Here is a 19,249-nt window from a genome sequence, read left to right as displayed (position 1 = left end):
GTCTGCCCAGGGCTGCTCTCAATCCATTCTCTGCACAGTCTGTATTTGGGCTTGGAATTTCCTGAATCTAGGTGGAGGACCTTGCACTTGGCCTTGGTGAACTTTATGAGGTTCACACAAATGGACCTCTCAAGCCAGCCAAGGTCCCTCTGGATGACATCCCTTCCCTCCAGTGTGTCAACTGCACCACACAGCTTGGTGTCATCAGCAAACTTGCTGATGGTGCAAGAAACTCCACTGCTCATGTCAATAACAAAAAATGTTAAAAGTGCCAATACCAGTACCAACCCCTGAGGAAGAAGAAAGTTCCTTGACTTTAAAGATTAATATTTCTTTTTTAGGTCTTTCCTTTCTCCCTGTAATATCCTTGAAACATCATTAAACATTTGAGGCTAGTAGGAATGATTTGAAGAAGTGCAGTTGTTTAACCAAAAATTTTGAAGTAAAGGAATAAAATGCTTTCAAAATCAGATCTATATATTCTCTTGCTATGTAAGGAAATCCCTTATGATTCTGACATCTGTGGAAGAGGAGGAAGCTACATAACGCTATTTTTAATCGTCTTTGTCACTACTTCGTCCTACTTTCCACTTTTCTTCTTTTAGAAACACAGGCCAAATGAGAAAAGCACCTCATGTAGAAAGTCTGTATTATATTTATGTTTGTTTGTGGATCAGTTTTATTTTCTCTCCACATTCATTTCTTTAGGAAGTGGGAATAAAGATCAAGTTCTGTCCTGTAATTTCCATTTGATAAATCCATGATTCCCCTTGCCATGTTAGTGTGAACTTCTAAGGAAGAGTTGCATTTCCACAGCATTTCTTCTGTGCATACCCAACCAGAATGCTGCCGTTTCACATATCCAGCAGTCCCCACACACAACTGATTTATTGAAGTGATATGAGAAAAAATATCAAGTCTGCCTGTGGCAAATGAGAGGTAGATATGGACAGAAGCGGTGCAGACTTGACTTTTTCTTCTGTATTTACCCCCTGCCTTCTGTGCCTTGATTTTTGGTGTTTACTCACCCCAAGTTCAGTATGATCACAAAATCTGAGATTGGTTGCTTGGTACTGAAGGAATTGCTAGTAATGGAAAAAAACCAAAGAGTACATGGGTGTGTGAAAAGGAAAGGTTCTCACAGAACAGCATTTATCCAATGCAGTCCCATAAACAAGTTTTGGTGGAACTGCATCTCTCACCAAGACAAGCAAAACAAAGCATTTTCATGCATGACAGCACAGTTTCCTTTTGGACTAAAAGTCGTGTCAGGGATATGACGTTTTCTACTTTTTATTCAATTAACTACCATGCTGCGATTTTCCTCCATAATTGGCATACTTAACTAGATGATCTCCTGCTCTTTGAATGATTTGCATCTTCCCATGTATTATTTTTTGCTTGCTGAATCTCTACTGTTACTAAACTAGAAGCATGTACAGTCTAGACTTTTTTTTCTTCTGCTTTGCTATTCTCGTTTACTCCTTGTTTATCTGATGAAAATAAGAGCTCTGTGCTCAGAGAGAACATTTTCCCTTTGTTACCTGTTTAACAGCACTTAGGTGTAACAGGTCTTTTCCTGATACACCTAATTGACTTCACACTGACCTACGTAAAGTTGCTTCATGCTACATGTTGGCCTTTTATTTATTTTAATACAAATTACTGTGTCTGTAGTCAAGGAAATATTTCTTAATGACAAGCTTAGCACAGGCTAATCTGAGTTTTCATGAAGTTCCTAATACAGCTTGATCTTCCTTTTATTTCTTCATCCCACTGTCACCATTAGACATGTCTTGGTATTCTGGGAACTCTTCTGTGGCTTCTCCCTCTCCCTAGGGAGAGATAGGATGGCAAAAATCAGTTCAGAAAGATTTTGGATAATGTGGGAACAGAATTTCTTTTCAATAAATATGTAAAATATAATGGTAGTCAAAATACTAATGCTGGCTATAAGCAGGATGCATTGTGTGAAAGGGGTCTTTGTTGAAAAGAGAAATTCAATGTTTGACATGACACCTGAACACAAATTTGAAATTACATGGCTGACAAACTTTCTCAGGATTATTTTGGCAGTCTCCATCTCAAAGTTCAACAAATGTCAGTACATAGTATATAATTAACAGCCTTTTAACATTTGCAATGCTGATGTAAATGTAGGCTGTTTTTTAATGAAAAGTTTTCTTGCTTAATTTCAAAAAGTGTTGATATAATGGTAGACTGTGGCATGAAAATTTAAAAATTCTCCCATAGCTGTATCATACAAGAGCAATGGTTAATTACTCATTTAGTACTTGATCTCAAAAGATGTTATTTTTTAAATTAACAGAGTGGTTGGCACATACACCTAATTCAGTTCATCCTCAGCATAACATAAACTCAGTAAACAGTCACCTGTCATTTAATTTAATCAATTTCTTGACTTTAAAATCAAGAAATGACCACCTGCTCTTCTTCCTTTCTTTCTTTCTTTCTTTCTTTCTTTCTTTCTTTCTTTCTTTCTTTCTTTCTGTCTGTCTGTCTGTCTGTCTGTCTGCCTTTCTTTTCTGTCTTTCTGTCTTTCCTTCTCTCCTTTCTCTTCTTTCTCTTCTTTCTCTTCTTTCTCTTTAGCTTATTTTTTTTGGGGTGTGTGTGGTGTTTACATTGCTGTTATTTTAATCATCATTAAGAATTATATATTTTTATTTTATTTTCATTATTCACATTTTCATGAAGTTCATCATTTCACCATTCCAGTTAGTGAAATTGTTAGAATACTGTCAAAGAAACTCCTTGATCTAAATTCACTTCACCATTACATTGCCTTCTAATATTAACATAAATATTATTTTTGTCAAAACATGTCATTCTACTACAGTTTGGGCTACAGTACTGTATTTTTACCTTATGTCAAAACACCAGTTAAGGACACCTGCTAATGGAATTATGAAATTATTTCTACTGCTACTATTAGAAAGGCATTTTTTCTAATATCTGATCTATCTGTTTGGAATGGTATTGCTTATTAACAGTAATCATCAGCCTGGGATTGTTCCTCAAGTGATTTTTAAAATATTTATTAACAGTCTTGGGGAAGTTAATACTTTAGCTGATATTTGTGACAATAGAAGAAGGTAAACTAGAGTCATTATCAGTAGAAACAGGTCAAAAATTTGTGTGTATTTAGTTACAGGCAAAAGCCCACTGACCGAATAGTTGGGATAGAGAAAAGAGAGATAAATCAAAATGCAAGGAAGTCTTGGAAGAGGCAGGACCAGGCTAAAGGATGGTGTTGTGAATGGAATAATGTAGCTGAGAAGATGTCATAAACCTATCACTTATTTTCAGCACTGATACCGTAAAACATTGTAGCATTTGCTGGTGTATGTAACAAAGTGATTTGTGTTTCTCCTCCTGCAAACATACCATTCTAGTGAGCAGTTTTGTATCTTGGTAGAATATAACTCAGTAACCAGTGAGAAGTGCAGCTTTCATTAAAACAAGAAGTGGAAATGTTTCAAACTGATCTTATTTTACTGCTGACAAGTTTTTTCTTTAACTCAGAGTTATTGTCTTTGATATGGCAAGGGGAAATACCTTCATATATGTTTTCCGGTTTGTTCTAATCTATTTATGCTTTTGCTTTTTAATCATAGGTTTCTGTGCTCGAGAGGCAGATATTTGACTTCCTTGGTTATCAGTGGGCACCCATCCTCGCAAATTTTATACACATTATTATAGTCATACTTGGCTTATTTGGAACCATCCAGTATAGACCTCGTTACATAACAGGAGTGAGTATTTAATTTCATTTATTTACTTTGTGTGCATGTGAAAAAAGAACAAACAGAAAAGTGGTCCAAACTGCATCGTTCATAGAGCAAATAGAAATCTTATCTTGGTTTAATTTTCTTCTGTAACATTTTCCATTTACTTACTGTGCTTTTGGGACACCTGCAATAATCAACTGGTATCACTCTACAAAAGTTAAAAGTCAATATGATCATTAACTGCATGACAATATGAACTTTCAGGTGGTGTCAGCTTAAGGAATTACAATGTCTTCAGTATTAGGGGAATCTAGAGCTCTAGAGCTAGTCTAAATGTTAGTCATAACTTTCCTAGATACATTGGACCTCCCCAGCAGAGGCATTGTTCATTATAGTTACTCAATATTCTTATTAACTACTGTTGCTAGAGTGCTTATCTGTTATATACATGCCTTCTAGAATTTATAATCCAACCTGAAAGCGAGGTATGATGACATGGTAAGAAATAATGGACTGAGGGCTCCAGTATGAAAATAAGGATTTGGACACTAATTAATATTTTTAATCCATTTCTTTCCTTACTCAGCCACCCCTTACAGACAGATGTAGTACGTCTGTATTCTCTGTCACAATGCAGTAATAATTAAATCCTTATTTCATACTGTGAGTTTGTGGGTTTTTTTCCTTTTCTACTTCCAAAAAGAAAGAATAACAGCAACTCTGAAAACTATAATTCACAATACCTTTTGTTAGATTTTCTAACAATATTACTGTCAAAATTGGCTATTAATTCACATAAGCTTTTATACATTTCAGACACAAGAGTTGAAAAATTTGCCCATACACAACCACATTTTCATGTCAGGTGAATGACAAGGGGATCTTAAAATGGTAGAATGGCTTGTGTTGGAAGGAACCTTAAAGACCTCCTGATTTCCAGCCTGGCAGGGGCACCTTTCAGTAGACCGGATTGCTTTAAACTCCATTCCAACCTGGTCTTAAACCCTTCTGGGGATGGGGCATCCACAACTTCTCTGGACAACGTGTTCTGGTATCTTACCAGCCTCACAGTGAAGATTTCCTGATATCTAATCTAAATGTACTCTTTAGTGTACTCTTTTGGTCTATAAGCCATTACCCCTTGCCTCTGTTAACTCCACAGAATGTGTACCCATTTGTGCAAAGTCTCTCTCTTAACTGCTCCCTCATATACCAGCAATTGCTCAGAATATAGAAAGATTTTGCTTTTAACCCTCTGCTACCAACCATATTACATTACTGTGATGCTTGGAGAAATACATTAATATTTGTGTCTGTGTTTCTGTCTCTGTGATCTCCTATATGCAGAAAATTTGTATCCACATGTGCAATGCATTTATGCATGCACACAATTTAATATATTCCAAAAAATTTACTATCGACATTGAAAAGTACATTGAAAGCCTTAAATATTTAGTTTTTCCTCAAGTTACAACACTGAGATTCATGTGAACTGGAGTTTCCTTTCATTTCTGGTACTTTGACTGGTACTAAAGACTTGAAAATAAAAATGCAAAATTCAAGCATCCATCCAAGAAAAAGGGTTAAATGATCCATCCCAAGACTAGCTACTCTGTGGCATAAAACAAAGCATGAGCATAAAATGCATAGCTGAGCTAAGCAAAAAGTTAGATTTAAATTTAAATTCCTACTAATTTTCACATACATCTTTCTTAGAGCTCACCCCAACTGCATATCCCATCTGGCTTTGTGAGTTTGCCTCTCTGCATCATCATTGATTTAGATAGAGACAATCTAAGATCGAGCTCTCTTGCTCAGAGTTTATAAAAGACACCTGAATGTGCCAGTTATCACAGACTGATTGAATAAGAAGACAGTGTTAAAAAATTCATCCTTTATTTATGTGGATCAACAAAGGAGCTCTGTGGCCCAAAATACAAAAAAGACATGGACCTGTTAGAGCAGGTCCAGAGGAGAGCCATGAAAATAGTCAGTGGGTTACAACATCTCTCCTCTGGAGACTGGCTGGGAGAGTTGGAATTGTTCAGCCTGCAGAAGAGAAAGCTCTGGGCAAACCTTGTTGTAGCCTTTCAATATATACAGAGGACTTATAAGAAAGATATAGAAAGATAGAGATCTTTTTACCAGGGCCTATAGTGACAGAAAAAGGAATAGGTTTAAACTAAAAGTAGGCAGGGTTAGATTGAACATAAGGAAGAAAATGTTTACTATGAGGATGGCAAGAAATTGAAACAGATCAGCCAGAGTTTGTGTATGCCACATCCTGGGAAGTGTTCAAGGCCTTGTTGGATAAGGCTTTGAAAAGCTTAATCTTGAGAAAAATATCCATGCCCATGGCAGGAGATTAAAGGATTTTTAAAGGTCCGCTTCAGACTTATACCTGGTCACATTAAATCTGGGAGAAAAGGACAGATTATTAGTAGTACATTACTTAACATGTAATTGCCAATATGCAGGTAAAAAAAAATAAAAATCAAAGGAGGAAGAGGCAATTACCTTATGTCTGAGCTTCTTGCAGCATCATCAGTCTACCAAATCATTCAGCCCCAGAGAGTACAGTTGATTTAATCTATGTCTTTCTAAAGACTAGACATGGTCCATCGTTCAACACACTTAGTGGGATTGACTTAATGTCTAATATGACAAGTGCCCCTGACTCTACCAATTCAGATTTGGAGTATTTCTGTTGTAAATTGAAATTTATTACCTTACTTTTTTTAAAAAATGGTTAAACTAGTGTATGAAAATGTGCAATAGTTCATCTCCCACATGTACATACCAGGATACTATCCAACAACTGTAATCATGCCATTGGAAATTGTAAAGCCTCTGAGCCACCTTTCTGAATTTTAAAGACAGTAGGACAGTCTCCATATGGTGAATGATTTGGAAAGGATTTTTGGTGAGAAAACATTTCAGAAGACTTTTTGCTAAATCTTGTTAAGAGTAAAAATTTTCAGATAAAAGTTATTTATAATAAAAAGATTCTTATGTCTAATATTTTTAATAAGTGAGTTCTGGCATTAATACGCCTTATTGACATATTTCAATTTATCTTCCAGATAATGGTTTTATTTATAATAAGAAAGTGTGTGTACTCAAGCTCAGTACAAAAATTGTTATAAAACATATTTTCACAGAATCACAGAATAGGTAAGGTTAGAAGGGACAGCAGTGGATCATCTGGTCCAATTTCCCTGCTCAACCAGGGTCATCTTAGAGCACATGGCACAGGATTGCATCCAGACAGTTCTTGGATATCTCCAAGACATCTATGAGACAGACTCCACAACCTCTCTGGGCAACCTGTTCTAGTGCTCATTCACCTGATCGGTAAATAAGATTTTCCTCTTGTTTTACTTCCATTTTCTTTAGGGTGCTGATAGGGAAAATATATATATATATAGATATAGATATATATGTGTAAACTCATTTAATAAAAAGGATGATGAAATTAAATGAAATGGTCATTGTGCATTCTTGTCAGCCTGCAAGACACAAAATTTTGAAGTCTGTGATGTCAGACTGCTACCTGAATCTCCTCTCTGTAAAAGGTTTTCTTAGGAAGAACTTTTCCATTCTGAGACAAACCATTCAGTGCTTCAGTTTATTTGTACTTACATGATGCTCTACTGTGTTGCAACTGAAATGTAGACATTTATTTATAGAAGGAGGCGCACAGACACAGAAATTACTTCTCTGCTCTACACAGCTTTTCAGAGGAAATGATAATTTGGGAACATAAGCAATAATTTTCTGCATAATCATGTTGAGCTAATGCCCAATAATATTATAAGTACAATTAAGTAAATGACCTTGAACATTTTAGTAGTAGCTCTGTCTGGTGGCTGTCACAGGAGGCTGTGAATCAAGATACTGATTCTGTTTCAAACTGTGCCATTAGAAAGATGATTTGTTTGTTCAAGTTTGTTCAAGCACACATAATATTCTTCAGTTTCTTCCTTGATTCAGTAGTTTATAATGGATGATAATGAATGGGAATGGGTTTTTTTCTGTAGTTGATAGGATCCTAGAACCATAGAATGTGCTGAGTTGGAAGGAACTCATCAGGATCAACTTCTCATTGACTGAAACTTCTGGCCCTGCATAAGACACCCCAAGATTCAGACTGTGCTTGAGAGCACTGCCCAAATGCTTCCTGAACTCAGACAGGCTTGGTGCTGTGACCACTCCCCTGGGGAGTCTGTTCCAGTGCTTAAGCACCCTGTGGGTGAAAAACCTTTTTCTGACATACAGCCTAAAGTTTCCCTGTTTCAGCTTTATGCCATTTCCTCAAGTCCTGTCACTGGTCACCAGAGAGAAGAGATCAGTGCCTGCTCCTCCTCTTCCCCTTGTGAGGTTGTTGAAGACCAAAATGAAGTTTCTCTTCAGTTTCCTATTTTCTAGGATGAGCAAATCAAGTGACCTCATCCCCTCTTCACAGTGGGCTCCAGACCCTTCCCCATATCTCATGTCACTCCTTTGGATGTTCTTTAATAGATCAAGGTCTCTTCTATATTGTGGCACCTCAAACTGGCACCCCAAAAAGCAGGATTTTCCCCTCATGAAGCTCTGCTGGCTGTAAGTGATGACTGCATTGTCCTCCAGCATTTTTCAGTATCTCCCAGAACAATACTTTACATGATTTTACCAGACACTGAAGTGAGACTGACAGACATGTAGTTTCCAGGGTCCTCCTTCTTGCCCTTTTGAAAAATGAGACAATGTTAGCTAGCTTCCAGTCAGCTGGAAGTCAACTTTTCTGGACTCCCAAGACCACTCAAAAATCATCCAGGGAGGCTTTGCAGTGTCATCAGCTATTTGAGGAATCTGGTTGAATCCAGTCAGGCCCCATAGATTTGTAGGGATCCAGCTGGAGCAGCAGATGCCACAAAAGTTCAGGATCCATTGGGAGCTGATCATTCTCACAGTCATGGTTCTCCATCTCAGGGCACTGAGACCCTTTTGGTCCATTCTCCAGGTTGAAGACAGAGGGAATGAATGCATGAAACACCCCTGTATTGTCTCTGTCCCTTGTTTAGGTGTTCATACCTATATATTCATTTCTCTATTTCAATGTATTTAGTTAATGAATGAATTCTTTCCAATACTCACATTTCTTTGCAATTTGAGTACCAAAGAGTTAGCTATTATATGTACTATATTTCAGAGAAGACCAGCCCCTTAGACTTGTATTTCTGTCACAAATGGGCTTGAAGAAACAGAATTTATTTTCTGCAGCTATCACTAATACGAGCAACAGAATGATTAAGTTTTAGGATATTCTGCCACTCTATTCACTAAAGTCTTTGCTGAATGTGAGGTAGAAAGCAAGCTGAACGAGCCTGAAGTAAATCCACTTAAAACTGGAAATGGCACTTGTATGAAACATTTTTCATTATCCATGCTGTTCTCAGTGTAAAAATTTCCAGGATTTATTTGTTTCGCTCAGGTTGAAAGTAGTGTGATGCAAGGTGATTTATATTTTAGTATTTACAAGCCAGATCAATCAGGAAGTTGGTGACCACAGATATATTTCCATGTTGGTAGAAAAATCTGTGTCACTGAAAACTTAAGTTATTACTAAAATGTCAGGAGTAATCCAAATATACACTTACCCACTGAAAAAGTTAAATAAGAGAGGTATCTCAGGGATAAGCAATGAAAGATAATGTTGACAGAGTAGTAATTTCCCCAGGTTAAGTAGAATTCCAGGAATTAAACTTCACATGTACCTTAAACAGAGAGGACAGAACAGCTATTTTATTTGAGAACTGCATGTATATTGAGATGTTCTTACATTTGGGAAGGAAAAGTGGAGGTCATCACCCATTAGTTTCAATTTGCTGTATCATAAGCACACTACCATTACGTTTTCAATCAGAAAAATCAAAAAGATTCAGAAAATACAAACTCTGCAAGATCAAGAAGGTGATAGCAACCCCTAAAGTGGCCATTTTGGAAAGCTCTACCTACATCCAAATAGAACAAATGCTCAGGTGAAATTTTAACAAAATAGTTATGTAAATAGTTTTCCTTCAACTGGAGGAAAATCAGATGAGTTTTTAAAAGCAGAATTATATTTAGTCATCAATTAAGAGTGACAAAAGTATTAGTGGTCACTGTGCCTCAGGAAATATAAAGACATTTTTTGCTAATCCTTATCTTGGTGAAAAACCTATGAATGATAGAATCAGTAGGAGTGAAAACAATCTCTGTTATCATTGAGTCCAACCATTAGCCTAACATGGCCAGACCCACCACTGAACCATCTCCCTGAGCACCATATTTACAAGTTTTCTTTGAACACTTTCAGGGATGAGGGAATAGAATATTGTTTTAGGATCCATATAAACTCCCAAATTAAAGAGGAGATAAATCAAGGGAGAAACAGCACACATATAGCTAGTTAGTAGAGATAGTTAACTACAATAAACATTACTCTGAAACATTTTGTCTGATGAAGTAAACAAAGAAATAAAGTTGCTAAAACTATAATGAAGCATAGGATTGCATTGAAGGAAATAAAAGCTTTAAAGTGCAAAATTTGTGACCAAGAGGATGAGGACAAAGATAAAATACAGACTAAAACTAGAAAACTTAAAAGATCACTAGTAAACTTTGCAGAAACATGTTTGGGACACTGGTAAAACTCCATAAAATGAATTAAGACTCTTACAGTGCTGGAGAATCCTCCTCAGCCTTGAATTAGTTTTTTTTCATTCATAGTTTAATTTTTCTTATGCCAGATAAACTGATGTTAATGAAACACTGGTTAAAACATTATTTTATGGTGTACTAGTTTCTGCATCCGGGCATTTTTTTTAAAATGCTTTCCATGCCATAAATAGCAGCATGAATTCTCCTTAACATTTTCCATGATAAGCATTTAATATGTTAACATTCTTTTCATTCCAGAATTTATACTTAATATTTTGGTTGAAGAATGCTTGCTGTTTGTCAAAGCTCTTCTTAAAAAATATTCTTTATTCTGGTCACCTTTTCAGTAGTCTTTTCTCAGGTTTTGTCAGTGTTTTCTGAAATATTTCCATGTTCAGAAATACCTGGAACAAGAATATGCTATTGCAGCTTTTTTCTCTTAAATTTTTTCATAAAAGATTAGTGACACAATTTGGATACCAAAGAGGAGTAGAGTTTGATTCTTTATATAGTCTGTCCTTTTACTACTGAAGCTACCTCCATACAAATGACCTTTGTAAACTTGGCTAACTGTTATTTTATTGGAGGGTTTTGCTCACTTCTGGAAGATGCTGTGAAAAATCAGTAGGGATGTAAGTAGCAGACTGCCCTTTGGACTTTGAACAACATATGCTGAAAGAGATTTTGATTCACAGAGAAGTATGCTGTTTAATAGAGTGCTTCTGCTGCTGTTGTGTTAAAAGACTATATTTTAGTATGTTGAGGATTCAAATGTACTTTAATTTATATTTAAAAGGACAGGCTCAGCAGTTTACTTTTGTAACTGAATCTAACCTGCTTTAGGGTAGGGATGGGAATGTGAAGGGAGTAGAAATTTGTGAATAGCTGGCTCATCAGTGTCATAGCACTAATCCAAATTTTTAGTCTAATGGCTAACAGACATACAGAACTTGATCAAACAAAAGCTTAAGTATCCCAGTGTTCAAAAAGTAATTTTTTCTGTATGCTTATCAGTTGGTTTTTTGGTAGAGTATTAAATACAAGTTTAAAACAAATGTTTTGGTTTTTTTTTTACCTGATAATCAGTCCAGAAAGTCAGTCACAGATTTGATGACCCTGGTCTTTTGACATCTCCTTTTAGATGCAAAACATCTCAATGGATTTCAAATTCTTAAGCCCTGGAGATTCAGCTAAGCCTTGAATAAATATGTTCAAGAATCACTTCCAGTATAATATTATACAGAGTGCATCTATCTTGACTGTATGGAAGTAGATGAAAGAAGATGGTCTACAGTAAATTTCTCTGCATTTTCTGTCTTTTTTTGGAGCTTGATTTTAAACTTTTCATGTTATTTAAGATAGAGTATTTTTTTTTTTTTACTATAATTGTCTGGGTGAAGTTTGGCTTCTTTCATCTGCTCTCTTCACTGGGACTTATTTAGGTGTAAGGCAGTGAGGGTACAAATAATTAATCTAAAGAAAATTATGTAAAGGATGGCTTTTCTTTAAAAAGTGTAAAATATTCTTTCAAGCGTATTCAGACTGTTAATCTCCCATCCCTAGGAAAGCACAATGGAAAAAAAATAAGCCACAAAACTCCTGCTGATCAGAGAACTAGTCAAGACATAAAAAGGATTTTATCCCAGATAAGAGCTCCTTATTCTCCAATTCCTCTAAGTTTTGTGTAGGACATTACTTTCTCAGGAGTTCCCTCCTGTCAGAAAACAGACCTCTAAAGAACAAAAGAGAAACTGCCAGACTCCAATAAGCTTTTTAAAAAGCAACCATTTTGAAAACACAATATACTCTTCTTACTTATTTGAGCATGAAATCTATTAGGTTCTTAGAACCACTGATTCCTGAAAATTAATTTGATATATTTTCAGAAAATATGATTAAAGACACTCTCGACAAGACTCCAGTACAGAATTTACTTGAGTAGTTCTGCATGGAGTTTTGTTTTCTTTCAGACTGAAATGGATTTTCCCTAATTTTTAGAGTGTTTTTTAAGTTTTCCATTATAAAAAAAATTCCTTTTAAAGACAACTAATACTTTTTAAAGTTTCTTAAAGTGATTAAAATGCTGATTATTAGAAGATGAAAGATTATAATTTGCATCATATAATTAAGTGCAGCTTTGGTTCCCAGAAAATTTTATTTAGAACCTGTTCAGTGCAGGAAAATGACTGATAATTTTAATTTAAGTCCAGACTTACTACTCTCATGAAAGATTTGACTGGTGTTTAATTCAGGTACATTCATCCTTTCCTACAGCTTTTATCCCCTTTCAATGAACTGTATTCACATTTAAAAAGTGAAATTCAAAATGCCATTCAAAATGGCTCTCCCTCTCCCATTCCACAGAAAAGGATGATGGTTTTCCAGGAAGTCGCCACTGAGGAGTAAAGTTCCATGTAGAGCTGAAAATAACGTATAACGAATATTGTATTTTGTTTGCATTCAACCCAGAGAGCTCACCATGGAAAGCTGAAAATATGAAGTTCCTCTGCATTTCATTTTGTTTCTTTAGAATAGCTCCTCTGTTTTGTCACCATAATGAGTGCATTTTATTCTGCGGTGGAGTCTGTGCTTCATTTTGATTGTTTTTTTTCTCTTTAGAAGAACTAGCAACCCTTTGTGCTAAAATAATGTCTAATTGGCACTTTAGTTGAAATACTATAAAGTGCGTGAAGAATGAATGACTTAGCTGATGAAGTCCTTAAACAGATATGTAGAGGAAGAGATTAGAGATGAAATCCATGGTGTTTGCTACCTCTACCTAAACTGCAGTGGAAAGCATTAAAATTCTCTTAAGCATCAAATAACCCTGGCCAGCTAGACATAATTAAAAATCAAGCAAGGATAAGGTAATGTTTCCACTGCTCTGAGATGACCTCTGTAATTCAGTGCTGAATATTTTTCTTTATCCAGCATAATCAGGTTTCCTTGTATTTCCCAGATTTACTCCTATATTTGTTACTATGGATTTTCATATTGTTTATTTAGTATTTTTTCCTAGCTGGTGTACATCAATTATGCTGACATTTGCTTGTCTAAAAGGTTATAGCTCTATCTTCTTATCTTTTATGTGTTTGTAGCATGCATTTATGTCTGTCCACTTCAGAGCTTTTAATGTCTCTGTCTTTGTGTCACGCTGCTGGAGTAGGGAAGTATTCCCCCACACTGCTTTAATACGTGGGAGCTGAAACATTAAAATCTGAGACATTTTCTCATTATCAGATGACAGGCTGTGACAGATAATCATGTGAATCCATTTTTCTCAAGTTACAAGCCAGTGTTTTACTCAGTGCATCCAGCAAACATAGGGATGCCAGAAACTCTCTATAAAGTCTAGGAATAAAGACTGGAATCACAGCTACCCAACAGAGTGGATTACTTCTGTGAGAAAAAAATTAAATAAATAAAACAGCCTTTGGACAGTATCTCTCTGTCCCAGCTATGCCCCATATAACCACTCCCTTCTGCTGGGATCAGGATGAGAATTGAAAGGGTGAAAGTGAGAAAACACGGTTTGTGATGAAGAGTTTAAGAGATTTAACAAAATCTGCACATGCAAACAAAGCAAAGCAACAAATTCATTTGCTGCTTCCCATGTACAGGCAGGAGTTCAGCCATTCCCAGGAAAGCAAGGCTCCATCATGCCTAACATTTATTTGGGAAGACAAATGCCATCTCTCCAGACATCCCTCTCTTCCTCTCTCTTCCCTCCCCTTTATATACTGAGCATGATGTCATATGGCATGGAATGTTCCCAGGATCATTGGGGTTGGCTGTCCTGGCTGTGTCCCTTCCCAGCTTCTTGTGCACTCCCGGCCTCCCTGCTGGTGGTGTGGTGTGAGAGGCAGAAAAGTCTGCAAGCACTGCCCAGCAAGAACAAAAACATCTTTATATTATGAGCACTGTTTTCAGCACCAACCCTAAACATAGTTTCCTACCAGCTACTTCGAAGAAAACTATCCCAGACAAAGCTGGTACATTCTTTCAGCCAGGGAAAAGCTGCTGATGGCTGAACCTGGCTTTGTGATAACTCTTTTGTCAGACTTGGTGGCTGTCACAATGGCTACTGGTATCCCTTGTTGCACTCCTTCCAAGAGACTAATATATTTTAATTAACAGCTTATGGCACAGTGAAATATACATTAGAAAAGAACAGGAAACATTGCCTTTAGTCCAAACTTCCTACTCAAATCTTACATTCCTCTGTTGTGCTGCCTCTTCTTTGCAACTGGCTCCTGGCTCTGGGCTTGTTGTGGAATACCATCACAGAACAGCAACTCTGCTGCTGCTCTTCTTTCTATTCCAGTTCCTTCTGTACTTCTATGCCTCCCTCCAATCTCTTCACCTTGATTCAGTTGCTAATCTATACGTGTATATTTGAAGTGGCATTGTGGCATCATGTAGCTAAAATGAAATTTCAGCTTTAAATTAAAGTTGATTTTTTTTTTTTTTTTTTTTTTTTTATTTTTAATTTAAACTGAAGTCTGAGCAGCACTGCTTACCAGTACTGTACTGAAACCAGGTTCTTCTGGCCAACTGATTACAGCTTATGCAATCTTAGTAATTTGAGTGAAGCTGACTTTAGTCATAGTTGTTTCATATCTCTGCACAAGATGACCTGACAGTACCTGGCGTCCACCCTATTTTTTTCAAGAGGTTTTTTTGCTAGGAAATGTGGCTGATTCTTTTTTGTGAGTTTCACTGTCACCCTGAGGTTATGATACAAGAAAGGTGCATTGAGAATCACACAAAACTACACTACCCTATTCATTTACAAATCTCCGTTTCCAATTCTGAGAGAAGCTGGAGGTGCTTTTCCTCAGTTATATTCCAAATGTGGCGGTTTTTTCCCCCATTTGAACAAGAACCTGTAAAAAAATAATTTGTGAATCTTGTCACAAATCTCAATTTCAGAACTTCAGAGATGCTTTTCTCTTCCCATCTGTACTTACCTTTTAAAATTTTTGGTGTTTTCATTATGGTTTTCGACTCCCAAAACCTCACAAGAAACAGGGCATGGTACTTCTTTCAAGTTTCTCCTGTTGCTGCGAGAACATTACCAGTACAGATATATTTTCTGAATGACACTGAAAGGCAGGATGAACAATGAGTAGAGTTGTAAAATGCACTATTAAACATGTTCCAAAATTTCCTAATGCTCCCTACTTCTACAATTTAGCTGTCAAGGGCACTATTTATTTGCATTTTGTTTTATGGGTTATTATGTATATTAGGCAGAGATGTTAATGCTACATGCATTCATGTTGATTAGATCATAGTGAAGCAAGATTTTACGTGCTATGAACTCAGCAGGTAAGATTTGAATTATAAGTGCCTCTAAGGACAGAATTTTGCATATCAATATAAATTTTACTTCTAAACAAGTCTAGTAAAGTAACATTTTAGTTCTACAATTAAATGGTATGGTCCCCCTATACCAGTTTGAGCTACCAATAGTGCTGCTGTTCAATTCCTAGCTGTAATTTCTTAACTATTTCCAAGCATCCTGTTTGCTAGTTTTCTATCTATTTATTTATTATATAAGTAAATAAAACTCTGCAGCTGTTTTCCTTGATTTCAGTATCAATTTTGGGCAAATGAGATATAAATAATTTTGGGTTTCATGCTGTTTTTTATGAGCAAGTAGGCCAGTTAAAGATTCTGTGCTGATTGTGCTCTGAAACCAGTGAGTGTTTTTGCTTTCATTTATGGCTCACAAAATTAAACATTTAGCTGGTAGGTCTGCTGTCCAACTGGAAAAATACAGAACTTGTTAGAAATATCTGCAGAAGTCTTCAAGTTTATCAAATCACCATCTTTTGGAAGAGGATATATGTTGTTCCTGGGATAAAAATTTTGTTAAAGAATAGCATTATGTAAGTAATGCATAAACAAGCAAAATCATCACAGCCATGTGTCCCTTGATAAATAGTTTAAACAGGTGATAAATTTGAAAACAAAATCATGAAATTTAAATTGGCATAATTTATTTTATCAGCTCACTGTTATTCAGTTTGGCTTTTTAAATCCAGGTCTAAAGTAATCTTCAAAATATTTCTGTTGTAAGTAAAAACCAAAAAGTTATTTGTAGCCTATGGCACTGAGTACTCTACATATTTAATTTTGCATCTGCCTGAAGAGCAAATTCCTGTTTGAAATTTAATGTTAAAACATGCCTGTCACTGATTTTATTTATGAGTTTTCTTTTACCTAGTTACTACTACTTTCTGTGAAACAAGAAGCACTCTTCTCTCTTTAGTCTTGTTGAAATTTGAAATATTTTTAGTGACATAAATGGTACAAAGGTTTTGGGTCCTACACCTCTTAGTTGTCTAGTTAAGCTAATTTTTTATTTCACATTGGTGCTCTGAATTCTGTAGAAAAATTAGATCCTATTTCTGTCTTGAGAGACTCACCCTTGTAATAAATTTAATTACTACTGATATTAATGGGTTTGTCTGCATGTCTTGGGGTGATTGACAGTGCTTTTCGCTCATAAAGATGTCATTGTTAAATTCACATAGGTATAGACACAGTGTGAATAAGCAGCCTTTTGTGATATGTGTCTGTTTCTAAAATGCATTTCTGTTTCTGTGTGAGAAGTCTCTGACGGCTTTATTGACACTGACTTTACCATTTGATCTTTGAGTTCTGGGATAACATATTCTAAAAATGGCCAGTTTTATTTATGGTTACAAAAAGTCTGAAAACAGTCACTGACCATGGAATGAGGTCAAAAAGTTTTGATCCTTATATGCTGTGATTTGCACTCAATTGCACTTTAAAAGATCTGCATAGGAGAAGGATTCCTGCACAAGCTCAGGAATCACATCACTGAGAGTCTGTAGAATCTGAAAAAGCTCTGGTTAAGTCAGGGAAGTGTTGAGTATGTTCATGCACGACAATGACTGGGAATTTTAAATACAATGTTACCTTTCCAATAAAACTAATCTTCATTCCACTAGTAGGAGAGATGATGAGACTCTCAGATTTATCCCTTTCTGTCATCTGGGAAGCAGAACTGCCAAGTAAGTGCTGGCATTGGAAATAATGAGGACTTGAATTGAAATACATTGAAATACATTAGGATTTTTTATTTTTTTATTGCCTTAAAGGAGTGTGTATCACCAGAGTGATCCTGAGACTAAAATTTTCTTGTCTTGAAATCAAATAAATAGAATATGTACTTAATTACACTGTATTACTCTCAGCCCTGTTTCTCTATAGAAAACCTTAATTTAGTAGTTGCAAAATTTAATGAATGTTCTCTCCTCACTGTTCAATAACTTAGGTCACTTTATTAGAACTTGTGATCCTTAATGTAGGCAATAATGAGATACTCTGCCATCTCTACTCTCCTGGGCTTCACTCTGGTGCAAATTCTCCACTCACTTCCCATTCTCAAAAATGGAGTCTACACAGTTCTGCTGCCTATGGACCCGTGCTGATCTGTAAAAATTATTCCTTCAAGGTTCAACTCTGTGAGCTTTTTTGTGCCTTCTGTTTTTCCGTTTCTTTTAATCCTCTTATCAGCCTTTGTGTCTCTGTTGAATTTTCTTACTGGACATACAAAGCAAAACAAGTTCCTATGATAAAGTAAAATAATTTTTCATCATCTTTCAGCATGTGTTGTGTTTTGGGAACTCAAGTTTTCCTTCCTATCTCTACAAAACCAATGAGATAGCAATTTTTTTGTTTGGCTGTTTTTTAATTTGTTTGTTTGTTTATTTAACTGCCTCCTTGGCATAATTGCTACTTCTTACAGCTGGGATATTCCCTGAGCTAATTTCCTCTGAGTCCAGTTCAAATAGGGTGGTGTACATGTTGAACATGACTTCCACATCTGAATTTTAACTTATACACATATATTCCAGACAAACTGTTAGACTCTTAGAGTTTAATTTTTTTTTTTTTTTATTCCTCAGGTCATTAAAACAATGCTGATGAGATGAACTGCAAAATACTGTCTTATGATCAGAAATCTAGAGTGCTCCAGTCATATACTCCCAGGGAGTTTGGGGCACATTAGAGAACAGTATGTTGGACAGACAGTATTTTTTAATTAGTTGCCTAATAGTACCTAAGTATTTTGCCATTATTTGAATGGCAAAATATTTCAGTATGTTTCTGTGTTTTCAAAACACTCAGATATCCCATATCCGCTTTGACATCTAGCAGCTATACAGATTTAGCCCAACAAATTTTTCAATTTGCTTTTACTACCAGTACTGTACATTTTCTCAGAAACTGGCATTTATTGATGTAAATGTTTAGGATTTGTTTTCATCAGTTTCCTCCTACTAAATCTGAGTGGACATAGAAATGCTTCAAGCTGCATTTATTTGCTAATTGAACCATGAGTTTACCTCATGACAGAAGCAAAGTAGCTCACATTCACTATCATTTTTCATTTGGTTTTGTTTTTGCTTGAAGCCTAATTTTATTACAATTTAAATTTGACATGGCAACATATTTGTTTTGACAATAAATTACTTTGTACCGAGATAATTCAAACCTAGCTATGTGGGGAAGCTAGTAGGAGAAAGTAGAATTACTTGATACAATAATGACTGTTCAGCTGAGATATGAGGGAAAAAGATCTAAGGCTTTATAGGCTTTGAATTGTTCATACACATCCTGCACTGGTGCTTTATTATAAGGCCAGTTTCTTGACAACTTCTGTTTAGTTATCTTTTTACACTTTTTGGGTTTAGTTTGTTGGGTTGATTTTTTTCTTCAATACACCTTGAAAACAAACCTCAAATGTGAAATAATCTCATTTTGCCTAATTGGAAAGGGGT

General features: G+C 35.8%; 1 protein-coding gene across 2 annotated transcripts in view; it reads left to right on the top strand.

Annotated features, from left to right (window-relative positions):
• The window catches only part of NKAIN2 (sodium/potassium transporting ATPase interacting 2), a 523,842-nt gene that overhangs the window by 233,133 nt on the left and 271,460 nt on the right, over positions 1-19,249 (top strand). For both annotated transcript variants that reach the window (XM_005518328.3, XM_088052854.1), the window contains exon 2: positions 3,636-3,773. In XM_005518328.3, the coding sequence (XP_005518385.1) occupies positions 3,636-3,773 (138 nt within the window). The remainder of the gene's footprint in view (positions 1-3,635; positions 3,774-19,249) is intronic.

This window comes from Pseudopodoces humilis, chromosome 3, assembly GCF_049639895.1.
Source record: "Pseudopodoces humilis isolate 2021_Gansu_Grassland_sample_001 chromosome 3, ASM4963989v1, whole genome shotgun sequence".
Lineage (NCBI taxonomy): Eukaryota > Metazoa > Chordata > Aves > Passeriformes > Paridae > Pseudopodoces > Pseudopodoces humilis.
Note: the sequence above shows the minus strand (reverse complement) of the source record. Positions and strands in the feature narration are given on the sequence as shown.